The sequence below is a fragment of the Ptychodera flava genome, chromosome 14 (genome assembly GCF_041260155.1).
Source record: "Ptychodera flava strain L36383 chromosome 14, AS_Pfla_20210202, whole genome shotgun sequence".
NCBI classification, from domain to species: Eukaryota; Metazoa; Hemichordata; class Enteropneusta; family Ptychoderidae; genus Ptychodera; species Ptychodera flava.
Genome location: NC_091941.1, coordinates 6317028 through 6336786, shown reverse-complemented (window position 1 = coordinate 6336786; position 19759 = coordinate 6317028). Strand labels below are relative to the sequence as shown.

Sequence of the window (19759 nt, the reverse complement as noted above, 5' to 3'; positions counted from 1 at the left end):
GTATATAAAGTCTTCGCAGTGGGAGGTAAAATTGCGTCGTTCGAACTTATTATGGACTCCCTAGAATATCGTCAATCAGCAAAACAACAAACCTTCAGTGGATATCGCGTCATAATCAGAAACGATCGTAAAACTTCGGGATGTGAAAAATACGCTCGGGAAATGACATGTTTTTATCGATATCTCGCGATCCGCGCGCAGTCGCCACGTCAAATATCGACTGTTGGCATGAAAAAAATGTGTTTTGAAAATGTTACCAAATGGGAGTGCCTCTTTAAACTGCTCATTATTACTTTATGATGGACAGACATCATTTTATAAACTGATCTACATGTAACGTTGCAATTGGACAATACGATGGTTTCAATCGGGTTCGAACTCAGAACGTAAGGTGCCCAGTCACCTAGCGGAGAAGCCACAGACAAAACCGCTCGGCCAAATCCCCAATCTCAAAAAAGATTGGTTCAATAACCGAGCTTAGTTGTTACAATTCAGACTGCGACCTCTTCACGCGCTGTAAAGTTCGTGAAGCACTCAGGTATTGTTTTATCCATCGTGCAGGCAGTATTCTCAAGTACAGAAAGAGTTATCACTTGCGTATTAAATGCGAAGGTTAAATTGAGGGCGATATAACGTGACAGGCAGACTACCGCCTTTGACCATATCTTGCTATCCAAAACTCTTTACACAGAATAGTAACAACTACATATTATTCTTCGGTATAAAAAAATTTTGCATTATAATATAATGCAAATTATCCTCTTAAAGATATTGTATCCTTTTTTTGTTCAAATGACATATTTTCAAATCAACTTTGATTTGGATGATTTGATTTAGGAATCTATGCGTGAAAGTAACGAAGAAAATCACAAGTTTGAATATAAAGGTCAAATCAAAGACTACATATAACGTGCGAAATAATGAAGATGTAACCACAACAATATACCAGGTAAATACAGGATATCAAAGACAAAATTATTATAATTAGAATGGTATCTCGTTTTAAAAAATATTTAACCCACTGTCAGCAATAAGTAAACTGCGCACGAGTGCCCACATATTACTTGTACTTTTTATGTATATAGAAAGGTAAACTTTACAAATAGAGTATGATCGATTTGCTAGGATAAAAAGGTAAAGGATGAGGTACATTTGGTTTTTTCCTGTAAATCCTTACAGACATCGGAGAGATTTCTTTAAAATATTAAACACATCAACTCTGGCATCAAATATTTTATGTCAATTTTGTACGCAAAAAACAAGGAAATGTTCTATAAATGAGTAAACAGTTTATATATGATTTAAGAAAAGAGAAAGCACTTGCCTCAAACACGTATTCATGTATTTATTAGACACATACTGTATCTTTGGACACATTTCTATTCAATTTCTTGCAGTATAATTTTTATTTGATCATCAAGATCACAGAAGGATACGATTTCAATAAATGTCTACTACTAATATCATTAGTGTTACTCATGACAGCATCCCTCTAGCGAGATATTCTCCGAGAGACGTGCTACAATGTAACGCTGACAATCTACAAGAAGATTTTTAGTGATAGTCACATACATAGGTATGTACAGTAATGCGTTAACAAACTCCTATAGGGAACGTCGCAGATTGTCCAACAAACGATTTTTCCCATTTAAATTAAACCCCAAAAGTGCTGAGTAATGACGCCGTTCACAGAGTAAAACTGAATACTTTTCCGATAATACGATAATAACATCCTGGCCCACAGTAAGTGAGGCTACCCACAATTCCCCTTGATGTGTTCACTCAGACATTTTTTCTAAAGCCTTTTCAATTTTGTCAGTTTCTTTACAATTTTTAACTTACAATTTAAGTTCAGGATTATTTGTTTAAACTATGTTCCAAAATTATTGATTATGTTTAAAATTCAAGAGTAAATTGAATGAGAAGTCGATGTTTGGAGTGCTAAAAATTGTACACTTGTCAAGATACAGTTATCAGCAACTAAGGTGGTCTCATCATACCACCTGTCAGACATGCAAATTTCCTTTGTTACGAACATTAAAAAAAAATCAATACCCTTTCTTTTGCCAACACAGATGCAACTTATTCCCTTAGTTTCCTTAAAAATATTGTGTATGGCTGTCAAAAATATATGTCAACAAAATACAAAATTGCTATCTCCTCCGCAGAAAAATGGGTTGATCTTCTCATTATTCACAGTATGAAATCAGGAAATTATGATAATCAGAACTATGTTGCGAGAATTTTGAAATATGGACCGAGTTGTTCTGTGTACAGAAGACATCTGGTGAAAGAACTCATCATATATAGTCAATTGTCAATAAATGAAGCAGCCTGAGAAGTGCAATTTGGAGTCATTATACCTCACTGTTCAACCCTATAATTTTTCAGAATATTTCATTGTCATATCTAACTCTGTATGCACACTGTCTTCTTTTTAGAAAGATCAATAAATACGGCAGTGTCAGATATTCGAAGCTTAACTACTTGTTCCTCTGTTACTATGCCTTGGGTCGTCATTGCTTGTGTCGTTTTCCGGGATTTCTTCCCAGTGCTTCCTTTGATTTTGCAGTGATATGTTGATGTACTTTACTGTGAGTACCCGTATTAACTGCAATGAAATTTTGTTGAAAGAACATATTTAACGTATTTCGTAAAATGAAACACGTAAAGAGCAACAGATATGAACTGAGAATGTCCCGTCCCTCAGTAGTATGCACTGTAGTCCTCAATGTATTGCGTCTAATTATATGCCCACCTCTTCTTACGATCAACCTCTCTGGCAACGATTGTCAAATTTGATGAAGCCTTTCCCAAGAAAGGCAATCAAATTGAATGCAATCATAACCGAGATAAATGACATCTTAAAACATTGTTCAATATGCAAATTATCAGTCATTTGACACGACACTGTCTTTCTCTTTACTGCGTTACATAATTTTTTTACTTTGAGCAGTACCTGTACCACGTATCATCAAACTCTGAGGGGTCACATGTGTTTCGTTTAACATGCATATAAGCGATAAGCTGAAATTTAACAGCTGTCATATATTATCTCTTCAATAATTGTAGCGAGGTTCATCACTTTCGGCAAAGTCCTTCCAGACGTATATACACCACATTGTTAAAAATCGCTACATATGCAAATGAATTACGTCATAGACATGAAACTACCAATTGACCTTGAACTTGTCAAATATCTTCATGAACAATCTGATGCATTTATTCTGGAATTATTTCTACGACTTGATAATATGTTATGTAAATTAGCAATAATTATGAATCCCACGCTTACCATAATCTAATCCGTTTTTGCGGCTCGATTGTTTCCAAAACGAAATCTATGAATCTGATTCTGATCCAATAATCTGTTCTTCAGAAATCGCACCGACAGACATACTGACATACAGATATCGGCATGACATTGCTCACATGTGTGGATATATTAGCTGAAACTCCTACACGATTGTGCTTCAGTTTTGATAGAATTAATAAACATTGATGTTATTAAGAACTTACTTCATCATGTGTTAGTTCATCGTCCAGTTGGTGACACTGAAGATTCAGTCCAGACCTTTCTTTGCTCTTGAAGAATAAAAAAATATTTTACATATGTCGCTTTTAGTGTGAGGACAATATGAGTGGTCGCAACATTTGACACAAATTCACAATTTAAACTTTTATAGGATGATTCGACTAATCATCCCATTTGTAAAGATGTCAGATAAAACCAGATGTCTCTCAGTACAAGAATGTCTCTCCTGTCTGATTCCGTTATTGCACAAGTTAGTTATTACAATAACGACCAAATAACGGCACTTTACTTGAAAATGGATATAAAAGCTGTCCGGTAGTTGCACACCTGTAGTCTAATTTACCTTTGACGTATCTTTCGCTTGTTGTCTACGCGCTCGACGTATTAATCCTATCAATCGTTTCGCAATGCCTTTGATACACATAAATGTTGGTATAAGGTTATATGGAGGTGGTAACACCGGTCCTCTGATGAAGTCCATCCAAATCTTCGTACGTGCAAACTTCCATTCGATGTCGATATTTTCCTACAGGAATGGAAATATCAAAGCAGAATTCATATTCATATTTCAAAGTAATGATTTTTTTCAATTGTAATCCTTCAAAGTATGTTACACGTTGATGACAACGTTTCGTTAAAAGCTGTATTACGTTAACTCAAGGGCTGGTAAGATGTGCTCTGTCAGTCCACAAATTTAAATTATGGAAATTACATTTCCTATGATGATTGCTTTTTACGATTTTCCATGGCAACAAGATTGCTTCTCGGGCTGCTTACTTTAACTTATCAGCCATTCATAAGCAATTTATCGTTCTTCTTATTATTCTTTATCTGGAACACGTATCGCCATGGTGAAATGAACCATGCATTTTGCAGTCGAGTCTTTGCATATCGACAAACAAATGAGTGTCGATACTTCAAGGGAATCGCCTTGATGGCGCTTTTATGGCCGTCAACAACATTGCTACCCAGTTCTTCATAGAAACAATTTCCTGACCGTGTATAATTCTACAATTTTGCTATGCACAGCACTCTTGTTTAGATGCACGTGATTATGGATAATCCTGTTCATAACGTGGCCACATGTTTGAGAACTCAAAGCTAGGCCATTATGCAGTGTCACTGGCAAGCGTATAGGTCAATTACATTAGTCTAGAGTAATTGGCAGGCGATCTTGCATTTTGCTCGTCGTTATTTTCATGGCCTTGAAGCCCTTTTGAAATGTTATTATGTGATGAATTTTTTCAAGCCATCACTCCATTTATGATCACCAAAATAATCTTTAGAGAATTTCATATAATGATGAGAGTGATTGATACATTTATACCCCATGTGATATCCGTAAGGTGTTGTGAAAATCTGAACGTTAATTAAGAAATTGGAATATTCAATTGGGACATGCTCTCACCTGTATCCTACTAAAGGTATCTGACATCATGGCGATGCAAAGGTTCACCAATATCAGAATTGTCAGGAAACAAAACAGTACTAAGAGCACGTTGCCTACGACTGTTGCTATCAGCATATAATATAAATCCCCGCTACCTTCGGTACCCATCGTTTCATTACGATTCCACATAAAGTACGCTTTCAAATCTTCACTTGGGTCTTTTCCAAAAATTGACCATATCAAGGTTTGTATATTTTGGCGAAGGCTGTAATTTTAAACGTCAAATAATAAATTTAACTTTGTCAGATTTGACTCGAAATGAAGTGACATCAGAGTTTTCGCCAAAATTATGATTTTGAGATGAGCTCTAAAGTAGCAATGTTGATCACGTATATGACGTAAGATATAAAGACAGAGGGACACACATATAGCACAATATCATTGTGATGCAGTGCGTAATGTGACCAGTTTTTGGAGCAGTCGTGAAAGAAATTATCATACATGCTATGCCTGTATTGCCATTCTCCTATTGTTTAGACGGTACTAGTATGAACCCGTATTTTAACTAGTTAAAATACGAATTATATTTTCACTGTAACCGAACTACTTACAGCTACGCGTACGTGTGACCTTCGCTGGTATGTTCACATACATGTAAAACTGCTGAGCGAATAGACCTGTGACACGTACTGAAGATTACGATCTCGGTTGACAGAACCGCTATACGACAAGTTTCCTGTTGAAGATTTTAAGTATCTGAGTGGTGAATTACATCGTTTAAAGCCATAAATGAGCCACAAAAATCCACACTCAAAATTTGTACCTGTCATGTCAGTGAGACAGTGAGATTCACAGGTCATGATGGTGTCCGGTGGCACCGGTGCGGGTTTCGGAGACAATGTAAGATACGAGGGAAATTAAAACTTTCGTTTAGGTTGTTTCGTTTAGGTAGTTCTATTTAGGCAAGGCAGTAACTAAAATAAACGAGCAGACGATGAAAATACCTTTGAAATGTTTTATTCGTACAGCAACAAAATTAGGATCGATTTGCGACGCTACTGCTTAAAGTGTACTCATTTCACGTTTTCCCTGATCAGCTCACAAATTCCTTTCTAAGATGGTAAATTCGGCATATTTGACGTCTGGGGACATGTATATTTCTTGGAGATAAACTGACTGGTACGGCTATTATATCCACTGCAGTGCATTCATAGATGTCGCAGAGCTGCTTGCTCTATGCTCTCAGCTGCTCGATCGAGTTTGAGTGCTTCACGAACTCTACAACGTGTTGAAAGGTCTCAGTCAGAAAAATGTAACAACTTAGCCGGCTATTGAACCACTCTTTTTTGGGAGTGGAGATTTAGCCGACTGGTTCTGTCTCAGGCCTCTCAGCTAGGCGACTGATGCCGTATGTTGTGGGTTCGAATCCGATTGAAAACTATCCGTATTTTCTATCCTGGGTCGGTAACACTGCTGGTGGACAGAATTGTCCCCGAGGTTATCGTTCGCCCAGTTAAAGCGATGAAATTCGTTTCTTCGCTTCGATATGTGTGTATGTGCGATGTATGATAGTGAGCATGCGTGCGTGAGTGCTTCACGAACTCTACAACGTGTTGAAAGGTCTCAGTCAGAAAAATGTAACAACTTAGCCGGCTATTGAACCACTCTTTTTTGGGAGTGGAGATTTAGCCGACTGGTTCTGTCTCAGGCCTCTCAGCTAGGCGACTGATGCCGTATGTTGTGGGTTCGAATCCGATTGAAAACTATCCGTATTTGAAATCGAACGTTGGCGCGGCGCGAGTATTTTGACCCGATTTTGGCCGGCCTCATAACTTTCGCGAAGGGATGAGTTTTCGTTTCAAAACACGAAAACACACTCATTTTACACACCCCGGCCTGTTTTTTACATCCATCGCCATCGCAAGCTGAAAAAATCTTCTTTTTAGTGTGAAACCTGTGTCGACATCTTAATATTTAAATTGTTCGCTTTAAAAGTGTGCCATAAACCCTCCTTCGAAGTGAAATGGTACAACAGCGGAATAATACCAAGAAGTGATACGGTTGTCATCACTCCTTAGCAACGAACCTTTTATCAGTACAACGATGAGCAAGCAAGTTCGATTTCAGTTGATTTCGTCGCTGGGCAACTCGTCAAAATACGGACTCATCACTCGAATACGACGCGGTATCGCCCAACTTCGTATAATAACCCATAAGTATACATCGCTGGTGAAAATAGGAATAAGGTATGAAGACATACTTACATGCCAAATTTGTTTGGAATAGCACTCCCTTGATCGTCACCCTTATCGGTATATAAACCGTAGTAATTTGTGAACAACCCAGCAGAAAATGATAGTACCACAACCAGGAATAGATAGATGAATGAAAACACATCTGACATCATTCGTGTAAAGCTTAAGAGCATGGAACCAAGATTGTGTTGGAGATACAAGTACTTGAGAGCTCGCAGGAAAATACATAAACAGAAGATTGCGGCACTGCTGTGAAAAATTTCATCAGCATATAAAGGCGCAGATATGAACTTGCTGACCAAATTAAAAACTATGATCATTAAAATATAAAATTGTGTAAAAACGCCGAACATGTTCCAAGGGTCAGTTATATATCTCCGGAAACCATAAAATATGGCTTGTTCTATATCCCAGAGTGCCAGGCCAACGAACCAAAACATAGATATCATCGAAACAATAAGGCTTCCCGATGATAAGCCTAGAACAGTGACAGCTAAGACAAAGGCGTACGAAAAAGAAAACATAACAAATCTACTCTTAGGTGATTTTATGAAGCCAGACAGGGGCGAACAAGGAACAAAGATGTGTGTCAGTGCCAATAAGGGCTGCAACAAGCCGCAGACAGTTAACAAAAATAATAGATAAATGAACTGCCAGGCGATGCCATCTTTGTTGGACCACTTTGGTTGCCCACTCATCCATATACCACGAAGTACATGTTGATTATATGGATGGCCGATAAACTGTAAAAGCAAAAAAAATGACATTGTGTGTAATTCTGTAGATATTCTAAGCCTGTCACAGCTCATACCACAAAGTCACACAATAACAATCCGATTTAGTTAAAAGTAGAGGGTTATTCGGAGAAAATGGAAGATGCTAAGAGTATTTTGTTAGGTTTCTTAGTATACCATCGCACAAAGAAAAGGTAGCTGTTATGATGCAGTACAAATTATGACAACTTGACACTGTACGCAATAAATAAAGTATGTAATTGTTTTATAGTTTTTTAATTGAATCATTGATAATGTAGCAAGGCCAGTTGTACTCAGCAGACATGTCCTCTAAATAATTCATTATGACTGTCTAGAAATCAATTAATTGTCTGAATATTTATAAGTTACATAAGTCATGATAAGAGACCTAAATACCGTACCCGAACTAAAATGTGTGTAAGATGTTTTAATTTGGAACTGAAATTGTAAAAGAAAATATGTCAAATATATAAATCCACTGTGGGCAAAAAAAACCCATTCTATTCACTCAAGGCGCGCTCACTTTTAGCCTCACATACATCAAGTAAACGTACAGAGAGCAAACTCCGTCTTCCGCGGAATGTTGAAAATTTCGCCGAATTTCCTAGCTGCACAGCTAAATATAATGTTCTTCTTTCCCTTATGATATTTCGGCAATAATTTCATAGAGAAATTCTTAAAATACCTAAGTTATAATGCTCTGTGTAAAAATAGGTGAAAACACAGCCAACAGGAAAAACGATCGTAAACTCGTCATTTCATAAAAATAAGAGAGAGAATGAAAAAGCCAAAACTACAGAGTTTTAGTTAACATTTTTGAGGTGTGTAATATCGAATATTGTAAGAAATAACAACGAAATGAACAATTTGAACCGGCGGGTTTTTTTCAGATGTATTTTTCATTTTACGATGTGCCGAAAGAGCTCGATCCCCATAGAAAACAATGGCGTCTATGCGCGTCTGAAGTACCCACAGATTGCATACTTCTCGCTTAATAAACTTTCTCAATTCAGAACCAATGGTGGTGAAAAGTGGCACGGTGATCCTTTGATTAATATACAAAGATCGAATCGTTTTAGATTTTTTAATATCTTCATGAAACCTGTTTTATTTGTTTCATTTTACTATGTGTTGAATAAGCTCGAGTTGTTGCCTTCATACTTATAGCACTAAAAAGGGAGAAAGCAAAGCTAAATATTGAGCGATCGTCGTAAACGCAAGTCCAACGCCTTGGATCGAACATTGTTGACAGGAGCGATACACAGATACACAGCATGCGTACTTTGCTATGGCAGTGGAAGCAAAGTAACGGAACCAAATGCTGTAATAAGGCAGATTTAAAAACAATATTCTACCATGTATTTAATCATGTCGGTACTTCTAACGTGGATATTTTTCTGGTATCTAAAGTTAGTCCTTTATCGCGACTCACACGCTGATATACGCAGCCACTCTAACGTAGTTCAAGAGCATATGGTTACAATTAAATATCATTGCAAATTATGAGCTTTGTTACCCAAATGACCCAAAAATACCAGACTTCTGCTTATTTTGGGTAAACTTACTTGCCTCTGTTCTGTTTTAAGGGCCTCACGAGCTGTGACGAGGCCGCTTCTTTTCCAACTTACTGTTTTCGATTTTCCCGACCCATGAAGCAAGGTCAACACCTGTTCACTGTTCTTGCACAGCCGTAAAAGTTCCACAGTGAAATCTTCCAAGCGAGTGGCAAGATCCAAGTATTCTTGCTGCGTGTGTGACAAATACAGAGAAACGTCATAATTAATGAAAGGAAAGATTAGAAACCAGATATGAACGTAAAATGTCCCCTAGTTTCACTAGATGTTGCAGTTGAGTGTAAATCTTAACTTTTCTTTGACATTATTTCATTTCATTAACTTGCTGTTTGTGATTACCTGATGTGAAACTGCACCTGCAGAATGTATTTCATTATGCCCACTTCCTGTTAAAATCAACGTTACTAGCAGGCTTATGTGAATTTAATGCAGCCACTATAGAGATAAAAGCAAAATCCAAAATGGTTATTGAACATCTTTCATCTGTTTTAAGCAATATCTGAACAGTTTTATCAAACCGTATCACCTTTGATATATAGCGTCATATAAATAAATATGTAAATTAGCAGTTACGTGAATGAAACTGCTACATTTCTTTCACTAAGGTCATATCTTGTCTTTTATTGTCTTTGGTTAAGTAGTTACTGAATATGAAAATTACAACTTATTTGACGTGGATATGCTCAAAACCTTTCACTTGTGTATTATCATTGAATCATCAACATACATAGCGACATTCGTCACCTGTGGTGAAGTTAAGTCCATAAAATTTTGTGTCCGTAATTAGAGACATGTTAAAAAATATACAAAGTACTAATAAGTTGAAGGGAAAATGCTTAATGACTTTCACTGCGGTGATATCATCGTAACATCAATACTTTCTCTACGGCGATATCATTGAAACATTAATCAACATAGCACATTTTATCGTGTTGGTGAAGTCCTAATTTTGAATATCATAAAAACTAAAATTACAAATTAGATGACATGAAAATGCCAAATCACTCACTACTGCTATGGCATTATATTTTTAATTTATGTAGCAAGTTTCATCAACCTAGGTTGTGTCAATCAAGACATGATAGATCTCTTATTGCGAAAGTCCGCTGAATATGCAGATTACCAATTATCTAACATTAAAGTGACATTAAAGTCTAAAGGCTCATTGATATGTTGTTCTTGGCAATTAAGTTTCGCCAGATTCGATTGGGTAAATATTGATATATAGCTTTACATTAAGTACAAAATTTATCAAATATGCAATCAGAAGAAGAATACCAGACCATAATCTACATCATAGTCACATGTTCCACAGTAACAAACTCGATATAAAAATACACAGAGCACAGCACAGATAGACAATATTGTGGTTTCAATAGGTTTCTAGCTCACAACGTACGTACCCAGTCACAAACGTTACGATACAGACAACAAAGTCAAAGCTGTAGAAATAAAATATATGGACCTCGGGTAAAGATAACAGAGAAGTGATGTCAGGTTTTCCTAAAATGGTAAGCACATTCTTTCATGTCACCTCTTAATATCTTCATGGCCGTAATATCCTCGAGTGAAAAATACTTGCAGATACATACTTGCAGCAGGTTCATCAAATTTATGTACATCCAATTTTTCTGAAATCACTAATCATATATATGAGCGCAAGAAAGAAAGCCACGCCCACCAAAAACTATTTGATACTCGCTTCTTGACATATCGTGTCCACAGACAGACGGACGGACTGACAGACAGAGACGTCGCTACGACGATACAGTTCTTGCATCCGCCAAAGCATGACTCACGATCAAACAGTTGAAAAGTATTTCACTGAAACTTTCTTTCTGAAAACTGTAGAAGATAGTCTCTTCAAAACATTATGTCATTCTGTTGTCGAGTATATCTATATCACTAGTCAAAGAATCTACATCAGCCTTTCTGGTCAGTGGTGACACGTTCTCTAGAATGCCTGGAAGATCCTTTACCTAGTGCATGATATTCACCTTGTTGATGCTGTGAACTCCGCGACGTTTTGCCATAGTGCGCATCTTGTGGGACAATTGGAAGGCACATAGTAAAGGATTATCACTCGTAAAAACAATGTACGCAGGACTAGAGAGAGCACGGTACGTTCTCAAAAGCCGCAAACCAAATGCCGTTGTATCACCTACATTAGAGAAAGACAATATTGGCAATATAAGCAAAAGTAAACAACGTTGGCTGGTACATTTTGTCAATACTCAACTACATTCCCGTTGTCACAGCTCTCATACTTAGATTTGTGGATAAGTGCCGGGCAATCTTTGCAGAAGGCAGTATAAACTGTCTTAGGCTTGTCAGTGTGTCTCACTCGTGTAAGTCTCTTGCATGTATAAAAATAATCGCTATCATACCAATCCATAATCCAATGACATAGGTCAGAATTCGTAAGACAATAGTTTTCACAAGATGGTCATCTATACCCATATACGATTGCAGTATACTCTGTAGGTCAGCCAGAATAATTATATTGTCCCTCGGAATCGCCGATTCTCTTTACAGAATCGGATTTGTTTTGAAATTGTGGGAAATACATACTTCCGCGTTGTAATTATTTCAGTGCTGTCTGCGGGACTTCGAATGAGACTTTTATACGGCGTCCGGGTACAAATAATATCAACAGGTTGAATTAACATCAGTATTTTACGTGGTGCAATGCAACGGAAGTCGACTTTCAGTGGTAATATCCCCGTTTCGCAATGGTCAGCGCATAATGAGTAGTACTTTAATCAACAGCAATCCAAGTGGTAGCCGCCAATCAGTTCCAAAGACATTGCTTAGCATTAGTTCGGATGATACATTCGGGAATTTGTTCAACAAATTAATGACATGTGATAAAAGTTACATCAGCTCGAACGTGAGTGCATTAAACGTATGAGAACTATCACGATGAAAATGGTTGTTAAGATGTCAAACCTCGGTTTTGAGGTACATGACATGTATCCTTCTTCAACAAACTCAACATGAAGTTTGTCATTTTCTCCGGCTGTATGTCCAGGCATTCAACGATCAGGCGAATGAACAATGAATAAATTCAAATGTTAGACCCACCTCGAGGATGTTAAAATGAAAATGCTGTGATTGTTTTACTGTAAGGGCATTTGTATTGTGCATATATTTACAGCTTTTCTGTTTTCTTCTGGGAGCGAGTGTAAATGCTACGAATGTGTTCTCTTTTAACACTGCCTGTATATATAGTGCCTCTATTATGGTGGACAGTTTGTAAACTATACACTTAAAGTCATCAATAACGATGTAATCAGTGGAAGTTTGTTCGTCAAATTCGCTTTCCGCCTCTGTAGCTTTGCAAAAATATCTGAGTTAAAAGAATTAGTTTTCTCTCTGGCCTTACAAAGACAACTTTTTTGATAACTATTTATGATGATAATCAAATTGTACGATTTCTGATTACCGTAAAATGTATTTCACGATCAATACAAACAGGTTGGAGGCATCTGGTAGTTATTTGTACAGAAGCAAAACAGGTTCGAAAATCCATTTCCAAAATGATTCATTAAGTAATTGCAGAACATTTTTCGGAAAGCCCGCTCAAAAGTAAGTAGAATTTTCTAAATGTTTCCATCATTGGTGAATGGATGTGTTGTAGCTGTAATAGTCTCGTACAATAGCTTATGGAATTTTACACATGTCAACGTACATATAGCTACTTTCTCAGAATATTATCTGTGATTTTCTCACGTTTTGATTCATTTGGTTCACTCAACCTTTTCGCTCCTTTACTCAGTAGATAACGAACCATTCTGAAGTCATTTCTCTCCGCTGCAACAATCAATGACGTCACTTCAATTCCGTCATCGTCCACCTGAACATCGATATTGACTGTATTCCCCTGCAAAGAAGCATGGCAGTTAGATTTTATTTAGACAAATAAGTCAATATAAAAATAATAAATATGAACGACGATGGTCTGTGTATAACGGACACGTAAGACATTTCGTGACTCTTATATCATCACAAATCGTGGTATTTTCGTTGGTAGGAATAAGCAAATGTGACCGGACACTCTTTATCTAATGACTCCATTAAACGACTTTTGTAATAAGCTGTCACTGTTACTAACATTAAATCCAAAATATGCCAGGTTGTAACTTTGATCGAATCAAGCTATTTTAACTGTAACAATCCTTAGGAGAAAGGCAAAATTTTATGAGTAGATGACTATACCTGCAACCTTGCAACAACAACTTGTAAATCACCGTCTTCATTCAATTGAATGAATTTCCGGTTACGACTGTAACTTTCTTCCTCACAAAAGAATAACTCCTCCTCTGAAAGTTGGGACAAATCCTTGGCCTCTTCAAACAGACCTTTTAAGATAAGCAACCGCATTTGTTTATGCAGTATTAACCAAAGACTGAAGACATTTTACGAGCCAATGTGTGGTTGCAAGTGTAATTTTAAGTATGTAACTGCCCGAATGCATCGAAATATCTCATACACGGCAACAATGGTCGAAGTTGACGTTTAAAATTTCGTTTCATTATACTCAAATAGAAGATTGTTTATAGACTAAAATTTGTATTTGACGATATCAATACGTTATTATCGTTTACGCAACCTTTCTGGAAAAACCAAAAATAGAATGAACCAAGCCTTACTGGTTTTCTTAGTACTATATTGGTGGCAACTCTACTTGAAGGTCATGTCTTCCATAAATATGTCGCAAAAATTTTAATTCAACTTTCTCGGAGAGAGAATTAAGGGCCTTACTTTTTTTACAAGTATATATATATATATATATATATATATATATATATATATATATATATATATATATATATATATATATATATATATATATATGTTTTGATTCAAAGGTGTACATATATATATATATATATATATATATATATATATATATATATATATATATATATATATATATACGAAGTATGCGGTTCGACTTGTCCGATACAAAGTGCTCCATACAAAAGTAGAGCGAGATATATAAGGGTGCTGGAGAATTGATTTTACAATTTCATCTCTACAACGTTGTTTCGTGAGTCGCGAAATTCACTCATCAGGAAACTAGTCTCCTTATGAGTAAGTTTTGCGACTCACGAAACAACGTTGTAGAGATGAAATTGTAAAATCAATTCTCCAGCATCCCTTACATATATATATATATATATATATATATATATATATATATATATATATATATATATATATATATATATATATATATATATATATATATACTGTAAAAAAAGTATATCAAATTTCACACAATAAAATCTACCTATCTGACGATCGCGTGTATGCGTGAAACTCGAGTAATAGGTACCAAACATACTTGATGTGTTCTCATATTTATTGTATATATATATATATATATATATATATATATATATATATATATATATATATATATATATATATATATATATATATATATATATATATATGTTTTGCTTCAAAGGTCTTGATGACAGCTGTCACCGTAGTTTCTTTGTCATTTTTATCGTTATTGGCAACTAAATTGCAATCTTTACATAGGCTCTTTCCCTAAAGATTGACCGTTGAAGATTGAGTGCATCTATGTTCAACAACATCAATTTAGACATTTTTGCATAATCATCTTTGATTATTCTCCTGCCTAGTTCTGTAATCTCTCAGTCATGACCAGTAAGCAGAAAACTTGCCAGGCCAAAATGAGTCATGAACAGTTTACATTCCTGTTTTCTTGTCAGTTAAGCTTTCCGTCTACAACTTATAACACTCACTGGTTAATTTAATTTTAAAATGTTTGCTGATTGATAACATAGTGTGACTTTTCTGACCCTGGAACAGACCGATAAAAATCATTTCATTGTTCTATACTATAATTCTCATTGTAACTTTACTTTTCAAAATTTCGGCTCCATACAATCACATCGGAGAAATTAGTTGATAAAAGAGTTCAAGACAAAGTGTTTCTTTTTTGTCATTCAGAATAGTGAAACGTGGTGCAAATAAAGCTTTAGTGTTTAATTCTTCAATATTGTATAGTTTGTGTGTGATTGAAAAATGTTCTAGGACAAAAATACCTCCTGCATTGGTTTGATTATCAATTGACAGTTACCAGAAATATCTTGTTCTTCATATTATTTCACAAATATTTCACAAACATCCCCATAAATCAGTCAATTAAATCCAGGTCAAAGGTAATAGTGGTCACTTGGCATTTTGGTAGAACTTTGATTCTATACTTATCCCTGTCCACCAGAAATCAGATATCTAGCTAAACTGACTGGCCGAGAATTAGATATGTGCATAATCAATGATGTACAAGATGATGCAGGGTCAAATGCCAGCAACAACACTGAGATGACCACCAAAGAAATTATGGTTAAAATATTGTTGATGTGGACTTTGACACGCAGAGGGAGGGTCACTGTTTTCAGCACATAAAAATTGGGGAGTTCACTTTCTTCTTCCAAACACTTTTATAGGGTCTTTGTTTTATGTGCAGCGTCATTTTGAAAAACACAGGCCGTCCTTCCCTGTGAACACACACATTTTAGGTCACCACTTCATGCATATAGAAGGAGCTGTTGAAGCCCTTATAGCGATTTATCAATTGAGATGAATCGATAACTCGAGTGAAAGAGCATCAGTTTCTAGCTTAAACTGCAGAACGTGAATCATCACATTTGCACGCCGGCACATGGCCAGTGGCGCTTGACTATGCTTATGCCCATCCTCAGAATCATTTTTGCCTAGCGCCTGAAGCTGAGGATGAGGATGACGCTAACTTTACACTTATTTGGCACAGTTATTGTTTAGCGGAAGGTCATGGGAGACAAGGTGCTCTATATTCAAGATAGTGTTCAATGATAACATTGAAGTTCTACTAATATTGTAAGTGACGAAGCTGTTTATTGAAATTGTATAAAGCATATTTTATTTGAATTTCTCCATTTTTCAGTATCTCTATTCTTCATTTCGCTATTTCTTCGTTTCGCCGTTTCACGATATCAATGATTATCATTGGCCCGCTCTGGGTATAATAACCTAATGCTTCCTTGCGAGATTTACCAAAACAAACAAAAATTGTCTAGTTATTATTTCGCTGAAAGCGTACCATCGACAGGCAGACAGCTATAACCAGTTTAATACGCAAGCATATACTAAGAATGCTCTCCCTTTGACCCGGCTCAGTGCTGGGCTTCACTACGGGTTCTCGGATTACCTTCATCAGCAACCCTGACATGTCTGTCACTATACATTACAAATGGATTCGCTTGTACCCGTTGGGTACGGTAAAGAGGTCATTGTTCTTCAGCCGATCGAATGAGCCGTTTGCACCAAACCATGAGCGAGGTCAACGAAGGTTTCATCATCATCAGAATGAAAAAAGAGACATGTTCAAATAAACGAGAAAAAGTTTAAACGGTAACATTCAAACAGACAACACTGAAAAGAAGTTTTCGAGGTTTTTGTACTTGGGCCTCAGCCCAAGTACATTTGTTTTCATTCCGTGGGAAAAAACTCTGTAAGGTATAACCATTCCTGGCTGAGACCAGGGAGGGCAAAATGTCTTGGCTTCATCTTTCTTGGCATAATAAATGGCGTAATGATGTTAACTGAATGGAAGTGCTGCTCTCAGCCAGTCTTGAATAAGTGAGATGTGAATATTAATGCTTCTCTATCTGAGTTTTTGCCACAAAATCTTCTGAATATAATCAAAATGTGCATCGAAATGCAACAATTAATGCACCCTCCGTTTCCTAGGCGATGGCACGACCCTTGCTACACCCACTGGACGAGCCAAAGTGGGAGGGGTAATTTCAGTTTGGTCGAACAAGAGGGCTCGAGACCAGAATTTAACATTTAAACTTGAAACATGTTTAATCGCTGACAAGATGTGGACTAGTGTTAACCGAAGTAAAATTGTGAAAAGGAAAGGTTTTATATCCCGGACACAATGAAAAACATTACGACTGGAAACTGTACCCCCAGTTGAGAATAGTAATGCCCACAGCGATGGAGAACACTTATCCTTGAGCTGAGGAAACCAGACCATCATTTCGAAATAGAGCTGCAGATTCGAGAAGCTCGTTCAAAATAGCTAGGGTACACCCCAAAGGGGTGGTTTCGAGTTTTGAGGGCAAATTTCGCCTCCTTCATATAGAAATCGTACGTTTGTTTTTCCACGAGAACACACCATTTGACACAAAATTTGCATGTAAAGGGGTCGCCAGTAAGCACGTGGTCAAATCTGGCATAAGAAACAATATGAAATGTTGGGTAAAGCCAGTCCAAAATAAACTGATTTGAACTTTTGTGTTTTGTAATTTATACCACTGCAGTAACATTACCTTTTTTTGACAACATCACACAATGTAATACGTTTTGAAACTGAATACTCCGACGTATTCTGTGTCTCCTTTGCTCAAAAATACGGTATGCCGATTACCATGTAAGGAGATGATGACGTCAAGACAGATTTGTAGTGTGTTTGGTCCTGGATGGTGCACGAAGTTTTGTCAAGGTAGCTTGTGTATTTATTTCCTAAATGGGAGAGATTAGGGTCGATCTAAACGAAGGCCGAAGAATGTTATGATCCTCTAAGCGAGCTGAACTCTAACGCGAATGGTTGGATAATTTGGAGGATGTCTAGAATGATTAGTCTCATTAAGATTATTTGGCGGTCAGTATTGAATTTCAACTGCGTCACAAGTTTGCGAAATGAGTATTCCGTCGAACGGTCAACGAACGATATTTTAGAAATCCGAAGACATGGCACATCGCATTTTTATATTAATATTTTATATTTTACAAAAGATGTAAGAAGCAATGATTTTGTCGAAAATTCTGAAAAAATATAGGAAGATTTGATCGCGAACACATTTTCACTTGGGGACAACTAGCTCTGCGTACGATGCTGTGTGTTCCGCTACAGGTAATCGCCCTGCTCACCACAGCCCTGCAAAGACCCGTACGCGTACGTAGGGTCGGTGACTTCAAATCCATTTTGGGACTTGACGTAAAAAGCCAAATTACTGCCGAAATTCAGCGTTCTTGGGCCCAAGTCGTATCCCAGCCTACCTCAGCAACTCGATCGCTTCCAAAAATGACAGTCTTTTATTCACTTCTCGTAAATAACCGTCGATGTCGGCAACTCTCTCGCTAGCCCTGCGTACGATGCTGTGTGTTAGCTGTACCACATAGCATCGTACGCAGGGCTAGGGGTCAACAGGTATCTGCTAAAGTGCGGGCTGCGGGTTGCGGGCTGCGGGTTGCGGGCTGCGGGCTTTTAGAATTAGGCCTATGGCTAGATTTCTAATATATGTAATATGGCATTTAGTATATACGAAATAAAACCTTTAGAAGGTGTCTATTATCAATAATCATGATCAGGTCTATCGTACAGTATCCCTTTTCCTGCCAAGTCCATATTTCACCATCAGGTCAAGATGGTTAAAATTAAAGGGGAAGTTCACCAAGGATGATTTTTACATATATGCTAGCTTTGTGGTCACTTACCCCGGAAAAGCTATTTTCGCCATTTATAACTTGCACGATTTTTACAAAAACCGATAGAAATAGTACAGGCAGTTGCCCATGTAATTTGAATCATGGGAAAAAAGCCCCAAACTTGGAGCTTGCATCATGTGATATGGAAGGTACCATTTTCCCATGGTGGTATGGCATTGTCCACTCACCCATGCTTAAACCAGGCTGTGCGTATTTACATAACTTTTGTTTATACTGAGTATCCTTGCATAAACGGTGAATCACTTATAATAAACTGTCCACTGTCAGATTTTGTGTTGCTGTTTACTACTGTATTACTGTGAGTGGACAATGTGGGGGCCATACCCATCCGAAGATGGTCCCTTCCATATCACATGATGCAAGCTCCAAGCTTGGAGCTTTTTTCCCATGATTCAAATTACATGGGCAACTTCCTGTACTATTTTATCGTTTTTGTAAAAAATCTTGCGAGTTATAAATTGTGAAAATAGCTTTTCCTGGGTAAATGACCACAGAGCTACCACATATGTAAAAATCATCCTTGGTGAACTTCCCCTTTAATGAAACACAACATATTCCATATGATGTATTTTAACATAATACTGTACATTTGAAGGCTGTTGAAAACATAAATGCTGTAAACTTGATTTTCGGACTAAATATGCTATAACAGACCAAACCAAGTGGGTGAAAATACGTCAAGTTTCTGAAAAAAAAATCTGCTAAATTAAAAG

At 36.9% G+C, this 19759-nt stretch overlaps 2 protein-coding genes across 2 annotated transcripts in view; both read right to left on the bottom strand.

Moving 5' to 3' along the window:
- Positions 1 to 265: 265 nt before the first annotated feature.
- On the bottom strand, positions 266 to 8023 carry LOC139149107 (short transient receptor potential channel 5-like). Its single transcript, XM_070720663.1, has 4 exons — positions 4944 to 8023; positions 3879 to 4061; positions 3520 to 3585; positions 266 to 2611 (listed from the first exon to the last, which is right to left on the bottom strand). The coding sequence occupies exons 1-4, from the start codon at positions 5112 to 5114 to the stop codon at positions 2480 to 2482; spliced, it is 552 nt and encodes a 183-aa protein (XP_070576764.1). The 5' UTR covers positions 5115 to 8023; the 3' UTR covers positions 266 to 2479.
- A 1047-nt stretch (positions 8024 to 9070) lies between these two features.
- The window catches only part of LOC139149106 (short transient receptor potential channel 6-like), a 46016-nt gene continuing 35327 nt past the window's right edge, over positions 9071 to 19759 (bottom strand). The window contains exons 2-5 of the mRNA XM_070720662.1: positions 13728 to 13870; positions 13242 to 13392; positions 11507 to 11670; positions 9071 to 9680 (exon numbers count right to left, since the gene is read on the bottom strand). Of these exons, the coding sequence (XP_070576763.1) occupies positions 9426 to 9680; positions 11507 to 11670; positions 13242 to 13392; positions 13728 to 13870 (713 nt within the window). The 3' untranslated portion in view covers positions 9071 to 9425. The remainder of the gene's footprint in view (positions 9681 to 11506; positions 11671 to 13241; positions 13393 to 13727; positions 13871 to 19759) is intronic.